This window comes from Sparus aurata, chromosome 21, assembly GCF_900880675.1.
Source record: "Sparus aurata chromosome 21, fSpaAur1.1, whole genome shotgun sequence".
Lineage (NCBI taxonomy): Eukaryota > Metazoa > Chordata > Actinopteri > Spariformes > Sparidae > Sparus > Sparus aurata.
In genome coordinates this window covers 14,324,022-14,332,202 of record NC_044207.1, presented here as the reverse complement: position 1 = coordinate 14,332,202, position 8,181 = coordinate 14,324,022, and the positions used below count along the sequence as shown (strand labels likewise).

General features: G+C 40.3%; 1 protein-coding gene across 1 annotated transcript; it reads right to left on the bottom strand.

Annotated features, from left to right (window-relative positions):
• Positions 1-250: 250 nt before the first annotated feature.
• pnp5b (purine nucleoside phosphorylase 5b) lies at positions 251-7,062 on the bottom strand. The gene is made up of 6 exons (XM_030402963.1): positions 6,907-7,062; positions 4,754-4,923; positions 4,567-4,670; positions 3,529-3,704; positions 2,679-2,869; positions 251-1,317 (listed from the first exon to the last, which is right to left on the bottom strand). Exons 1-6 carry the CDS (start codon positions 6,933-6,935, stop codon positions 1,100-1,102), a joined length of 888 nt encoding a protein of 295 aa, XP_030258823.1. The 5' UTR covers positions 6,936-7,062; the 3' UTR covers positions 251-1,099.
• Positions 7,063-8,181: the final 1,119 nt, after the last annotated feature.

Genomic DNA, 8,181 nt, shown 5'->3' with positions numbered 1-8,181 from the left:
ATTTTGGGTAAGAAAGTGGGAACAGGCAGAGTGTAGTGCGAAGTATCAGAGCGAGCGGACAGCAGAGAAAAAGGAGGGTAAACATGGCCGATGAGGCGAAAGACACACAACCTGTGAAGAAGTCGATCAGATAGGTCAGGGGAAAGTTTGTACATGGAAGAATGAGACTGAAGACTAAGATCTCACACATCCCAGGAACAAAGGATCTGACCTTTTAGTTCCAAATGTATCTCAAAATGAAACCACATTGTTTTCAAGTTGAGCCATTTTATTGTAAAAGTAGATGCACAGTTTGAACATGTTTTAGTCAAGTACCTCTAAAAGCCCAGACATCTATAAACCCGGTATGTTAATACAGTGATAAGACATGGAAAGATTTTTTGATAAAATCTTAGTACTTTGGCAACTGTCTCGTGCAGCATATAATCCCTTTATTCAACTCTATTCATCAAACACTATATGTACTATGAAAGCAAATAAAAAAACAAAACACTACTTAAATACATTCAGTATAAATATATCAGAACATTTTGCACATCTTTTACACGACATGAAACGAATATTTCTTTCTTTTGCCCATGATCCGATGAAGACCTGCATGTGGAGTTGGTCCTCTACATTTTTTTTGAATATGACTGTATTCTTATTGCTTGTTAACTGACATCAGGGAATGTAAAAGTGCTACAACAATAAATATTAATATTTTATGTTAAGTTAAAAAGTTCTTAAGTTAGAAAATACAATGCTGTTTCACTGAAACACTACTTGTCTCAATACAGTACAGTATTATTACAGCAGGGATTTGAACTTCTGCACTACAGAACAGTGACATCATTCATTTATACACCTTAAAATGTAAACGCTGCTGATAGAGGAGTGTATAAAAAGAGTTTCCAGGATATTAAGACTCAAAGTAACGGTTGATGGTGATTACAAAAACGAAGATGAGCTAATTAAACTATTTCTTTGAGTAGTAAACCTGTCCAGGTGGTTTAAAACTACAGCCTTTTAGCGTTCTTGGATGCATTTTTAAAAATCTTCTCCATAAAGCAGATCGACAGCCGACCTGAGAACAGGTACAGCAGCGTCAGTCTCATGATCAGTACGTGTTGTTGTTGTGCTCCATTCGAGCCACCATGGTGGACACCAGCTTCTCCAGCTGCTCTGCCCTCAGCCTGCCCGTCTCCAGGACTTCTTCGTGGTTGGCCTTCTCCTGGCTGTCGTAGTCCATCACCGACCGGTTGCTGATCAGCGACAGGGCGAAGCAACGCATCCCAGCGTGACGGGCGACGATGACCTCGTGGACAGTGCTCATCCCTGCAGTGAGGACAAAGAAGAGGTGAGAAGTTACACTGACTACTATATCTGACTGCAAGCTGTTCAAATGTTAGTCATGTCGTGTTTTCTTGATTTTAGATTTGTCAACTCGTCTAAACTTCCTTTCAAACATCGTGGAACTTGTTGGTGTACCTGTAACTTCTCACATAAAACTTGAGAAATTTGTAAATTTACCTACCCACTCTTTTAAACAGAACTTTGTTAGCCACCAGCCAGCAAACCATACTGCCTATGAAGGGCTGCAGCAAACAAGTATTTTGTATTGCCAATTAATCTATTACTTTCTAGAATAATCGATAAGTTGTTCGGTCTAAAAAATGTGATAAAATGGTGAAAAATGTACACCAGTGTTTGCCAAAGCACAAGATAACATCATCAAATGTCTTTTAATCCACAACCTCAAGAGATATTCGGTTTACTGTCATAGAGGAGGGAAGTGCCAGAAAATATTAATCGATTATAAAAATAGCCTACGTCAAGGCAGCCATCCCTTAAGTAGTTCCGGGTATATGAGGACATAATGGACAATATTACAAATCCATAAGCAGAACTACTTTATGGTAATGTTCGGTTAAGTTGCTGCAACAGTGTGATTAAATGTGAATTCACTGGAGAAGCTAGAAGCAGGCACTGTGTTCCCTTCTCTGACTCCTTTCACAAATTCATTACTTGAAAGTAGAAGTTACGATTAAAGTGGGAGTCTGTTCATAAATACAGAGTAAAGGCCCGACTGACTGTCATTTGCTGGTATGAGTAGTGTTTGGTGTGATGCATTTCCTTATTAATTTTTATGACAACATAGGTACTATAAAAACGTTCAAATTCCTCAACAGTGAGGTTTTGAATGACTTGTCCTGTGACTCACTCCTTTCTGACTGTCGTGTGACCGTGTTTGTGTACTTGTGCTCTGGAACTTCAGTCTTGTGATGACCTGGATGTTAACCTTGAGATTAAGGGCATTTTTTAAAGTCTTGATACAGGAAAAGGGTTAAAGTTATGTAAAGGTTCAGGTAAAGATCAGGCTTAGATGTGTGGTTGTGGTAGTTGTGCAAGTTATAATGATAATAATTTAAAGTTGTTCACAGAGAAACAACCAGATCTTTGAGAAGCTCCTTAGCTGATTGAAACACAATTGAATAACAGTTTGTTTCATTTGTTTTTCAAAAGAAAAGTCACTGATAATGGACTTTGGAGAGTTATTTTAAGTTATTTGAGATTTGATTTCATATAAAAACAAAGTAAAAGATTTTAAATGACCTTCTTCACTGGTTTTCAATGGGACATAAATCTGGTTGGGGTCGAGGGAATGTCACAAGTTCTAATGTGTGCGTGGGACTCACCAACAGCATCGGCACCAAGACTGTGCAGCATGCGACACTCTGCGATGGTTTCGAACGACGGGCCTCCCAGGACGCAGTACACTCCCTCCCGCAGGAAGTCGTTGTAGCCCAGATTAGACGCCACATCAAGGGCCAGCTGCCGCAGCTCGCGGTCGTAGGCGTCAGACATGCAGGGGAAGCGGACACCAAACCTAGAGGGTGGAGGAGGGTGTTGAGTCAAGTTTAGCCAACTGTTGGAACCTACGTGCTACTGAAATTCCCCCAAATGACTCAATTACTGTTGAAGCAAGACACAAAGTTTCTGAGATTGGTTAATGTTGACAACGTTTTCATGAGAAAGACAAAACCATCACAGTCACCTGTGTTTCGACACTGATGCTCTGATATTACACACAGCTCTGCTCTAAAGCTAAGAAGTTGCGTTGATGTGTTTTGGTGGCCTCTACGCTGCAGCCATCGAGAACAATAAGTGCTTTTGTGGACACTCGCATCAGCTTACTGTTGCTGATGTGTGGCAGTTTTGTGTAGGAGTCGAGAAAAATGCACCAAAATACAGAAAAAAGTACGATTGGTGAGAAGGGCAATGTGGATTCAGCTGAGTCATTTGATCAGAGAACAAGAAGCGACTGCCTTCTTGAAACTGCTAGAAAAACACTTCATTGATCCCTGGAGGGTAAATTCCCCCCAAAAATTGACTTGGCCTCTTTGAGCTGATGTCAAACTAATTTAAGAAAATTTAAACTTTGAAATCTGTCGGGCCAGTTTGTAAGAAAGAACAGTAAAATATGAACCATATCCAGCTTTCAAACAGAGACAATATCAGCAGCAGCCCTCCCTCTCCTCTGCCTACCTGTCATCGTTAGGTCCAGCCAGCGGGTTGATTCCAGCGAAGCCCGGCATGTTGATGTGGTCCTTGATGATCATCACGTCTCCCACTTTGTAGTCCTGGTTGAGGCCTCCAGCTGCGTTGGTCAGGATCATCGTCTCCACGCCCATCAGCTTGAAGACACGCATGGGCAGCGTGATCTACAGAACACGAGGTGATGTCAAACGCTTGCACAAGGTTGTGATATGATTGACAGTAATATAACACTTAAGACCTAAAAAATATTTCGAGGTTTACTCATTAGATAATCTGCCTGAGGTTATTTCACTGAACAAGAATAACTGAGTGGGGGAACAAACCCTGATAAATCTCCATCTGTTCAGACTGTGACCAGACACCAGATGAATTCACTCAAGTCTACAGTAGATTATCAACAAAGCTTAAAGGGTTTGTCCCCCCAAAACACACTTACTGCCAGTCTAGGTTTTATTTGTTTTGGGAGCTTTGTATCTGAAATCTCAGCTTTACATTTCAAACACTCAACAGCTGTGTCCCAGTTACTTCACAGAGCTCTCTGTTGGCAGTTTTCATGGAAATGACTGTCTTATGAAACGAGAAGTGTGCACTGTGAGGTCTCAGCATTAGTCTGGGGAACAAGGACAATGTTTCTGGACGTTGGCAGCTCTGAGGAATTTTTTTTATCAAACGCTACATTTCAAGGCAATTCCTCTCATGTGATCAAAACCGTCTCAGGGCCTGAAGATAGAGAAACTTTGCAAACCACCTCATTTATATTTTACTTGTGCAGGAATAACTTTTGATTAATGATAATAGGTATTTAAAATTCTTCCTATCAGTGATGCAATAATAGTATTGATTTCCTAACTACATGTCTGGTTAAAGTTTTTCCAGTATGTTTTAGTGCAGTTTCAAGAGTTTTAAGAATATGTTGATAAATACTGGGATGGTATCACAATTATGTCAGACAAGATTATTGTAACATGAAATGTCATATCATCCCATGCTGAATACGAAATGGTGCTGTTGTTAACCTCTACTCACCTTCTGGATGGGGTAACCTTCGTACAGGTGAAACCTGCCCTGCATGCAAACACACGGCTTCCCTTTTAGTGTTCCAAACACCAGCTGGCCAGCATGACCATGCACTGCAAAACACACACACAGTTCATTTAATTAGAGCCCAAAACAGGCTCAAACAGTAACATAACCAGCTGTTGCTTGTGCATACCTGTGCTCCGGGGGAAGTTGGGAATGTCACTGTATTTGAACACTTGAGGGTCCTTGAGCATCTCAGCCAGCCCTCCAAGACCTGAACCACACACGATTCCCACAGTGGGCCGCACCTGCGTGCTGGACAGCAGCCAATCGGCTGTGGCCCGACACTCCTCATAGCTGTCACTGAGAGAGAGTCATAAAAACAAACATCAATCCTGTATGTACTAGACTCTCCTCAAGATGGACTGAGACTGGTCATGCTGCATTCAATTACCAGAAAATAAAAGGAACATCTGATTCACCAGAGGGATTTAGGCAGGTGGGGACTTCCTGTACAGTCACTGAGCTGAAATGAATATCTTTCCTGGCTTTGAGTAATATTTACATGAACACACGAGTCACCTTACGCAGAATATCCTGTTGTGCTTCTGGAGTTTAAAGGTTTGAGTGGCCTTATTGTGAAAACAGTGCGTCATGATCAGATGATGAAACGCCGGGACCTTTACACATCTTAACACACACAAACAAACACACCCTCTATCTCTTTCTTTCTTAACTTTAACTCAACCCTTTAAATACAGCAGAGATTCCCAACCAGCAGTACTTGTACTCTAGTGGGTACCTCTGCAGTAGCCGAATGGTATTTGGAAAGATTGCAGAGCATAAATTGAATTTCGAATAGATTAAAGGGGCACTGTGTAGTTTTGAATAAATTCAAAGTCCGAATTTTAATATTTACAAAAATAATGAGGTAATAAAAGAAACTCAGAATATTTATTTTTCCAATTACCGAATAAACAAGCTGTTCTCAGAGGAAAATAAGGTCCCAGAACACTGTCCGAGGCTAGAAAGGTGGCAGGGTCCGTCACATGTAAATGAAGTAAAACAGTATAAAGCTGTGTTGTCCTTTTAAGGTAAGTTTGTTTATTCAGTCATGAAAACATTATCATGGAAACTCCATTATATAGTTTGTTCCTGAAACTACTGGCTTATATATTAGCCTGACACGGACCCTTTAAAGTACGTAGCTGCCTACTTTATATCAGCTCTATGTACATCATGCACTTTACTGCTGCTACACTGTCATCAGTCAATCAGTAGACCTATATCACTTTATTGCTGCTTTTATACCTTCTATGTTTACACTCACTGTCTTTGCATGATCTCGTGTACATACATGTATAGACGGATATATATATACACATGCACCTCATCCCTGCTGTCCATATCTTTATTCTGTTTACTCGGTTTTCTTTCTCTTTATTTATGTCTTCTCCAAAACGACATAGTGCATCTAAGTTTTACCCATTACCTCATTTAATTTTATCATCATTACATTCTCATCACTTTGCACTATGTCAGGAAGCACAGTGTCGGCATGAGTCAATCTCACTTCCCTGCTAATAAAGCGAGAGTTTCTTGGCCGGTAGTCTAATATTGTGGCAGCCAGCTGTGTGACAAACTCCACCGCGGAGTGAGGAACCGGCTCCATGCTGCTGATCGCTTGTTGGGTCACTTTGTAGTTATGAGGCAAATGAAAGCTCACAGCAGCGACAGCAGCGGCAGCAGAGGCCAAACAAACACAGTCAGTCAGTCAGTCAGTCACTGAATGACTAAATACAGTCTCCGTTTGTGTTCAGGCGGAATAACTCGGCTTCCTCTATGACTCAGAGGCCGGTGGGTTTGTAGGAATGGCGTCACGGCGGGACTCATGGGCCGGACGGGTTTTTTCCTCCCGACAACTCGGGGCTGTTCGCGCGTTTTCCTGTTATAAACGCTTACTAGAGAAAAAAAACACGTTTTCCCTTCAAGCAACACCACCTGGAGCTTCTCCGTGGTCCATGACAAGGAAGTAAAATGAGGCAGCATCCTCAGCATCTCGTTTTTTTTTCTTTTTCTTCTTCTTCTTTTTTTTTTTTTTTAATTAATCGCTTTAATTACATAGCCCGAGAGTTTCTGATTCTCCGGGGGGTTTTAGGCAAATGTAGTCACATTTACAGCCTCCACATGTCACCACCTTGTGGAAATGAGCGATGGGAACCCGGTGATGATTTAAGGGCAACATCAAGGCATATTTTGGAATATTACGGTAAAATATGAGCACATAACATGTTTTAAATCGCAGATATCCCTTGAAATAATGATAGTAATTACTCATGTACTCACCCGGACACATACTCGGACATGGAGAACATGATGAAACGTGAGGCAGAGACAATCGGCAGGTTGTTCCGTGTTAAATTAACTCGAGCTATCCGAGTTTCCTGATGGAGGGACCGGTTTTACGGTTACACCCCCACCCGACTGTTTAAAGCGCGGCTGCCACATCCCCCCTACGTCACAGCCCAGCAGAGGCTCTGACTGGTCAGAGCACAGGCGTTGTTCGGTGAGCCTCTGATGTACTCGTAGTCCAGGCAACGTGTGGTGCGTTCAGGAGCTCAAACCCATTCGGAAACCAGTCATCGAGATGAACTTTATGACGAAGGAAACACGTTTATTTTTAAAAGCAGGGCCTGTTGTATAAATGTAAATAAAAGGCTTCCTCATAGGTAAAACTAGCAGCGGTGTGCAGCTAACCCTCATACAACTGATGAAATATACACTCAGACCACCTGTGGTACAAAAAAATGTTCCATGTCAAAAACTGCCATAACAATATTACATATTAATATTATTTTCAACTTTCACTGTTTAGATTTTTCAACATACATCAGTCAAAATTGAGGTAAATTGCCGTATCTAGTAAACAAATGTTTGAATGGATTTTAATGATGCATAATAAACCGTTTTAGCTGTCTGTCTGTAATATACACATTGTATTAATATTATAATATTAATAAAAGAAAGTATGCAATATGCATTAACACAGCCAAAGTGAAAGTTAAAAAACAGCAAGTGTATCAACAGTTGCATGAGGGTTAAAAATAATATTATATCAGTCTGAAAAAAAAAATTAACTATTTCACTGCTGTGCCAAATTGAATTTAATCTCATCTCATCTGACACAGACAGTGTTCTGATACAATAACTAACACAAGGAATACTATAAATGTCTACCTGATTAATGTAATAAATGCTATTAATTTAGTTTGCTTTGAACAGTTATGTTTTTAATTTTTTTGTTTTTTGTTTTAGCCCATTACCAGTGTGTCCTTTCGAAGACTATTATTTATTTTATGTTCAGAGTTGGTGCAGGATGCAAAAAGTTGTGTTTGTTCGGTTATTGTTTTAGAACACAATTACTTACCATTTTCATCCTTATTAAGAGATAAAAGTGACAGGATGATAAAGAGATTTACAGAAAAAAACAGTAGAAAAGCCAAGCTATATGATAGACATAGCTTATAAAAAGAATGGTTGTGACTTAACAGAAACATACAAATCAGGATGAGTCATTTTCTTTGAACCTAGTATAGACCCGTTGTTTCATTACGCACGTGA

Coding starts and splice junctions, on each gene's coding strand:
- pnp5b (XM_030402963.1), bottom strand. CDS start 6,935: ATGTTCTCCATGTCCGAGTATGTGTCCGG. Junction 3,705..4,566: donor AAGGTTACCCCATCCAGAAG/GTGAGTAGAGGT, acceptor CGTGTTCTGTAG/ATCACGCTGCCCATGCGTGT. Junction 1,318..2,678: donor TCTTGGTGCCGATGCTGTTG/GTGAGTCCCACG, acceptor TCCTCACTGCAG/GGATGAGCACTGTCCACGAG.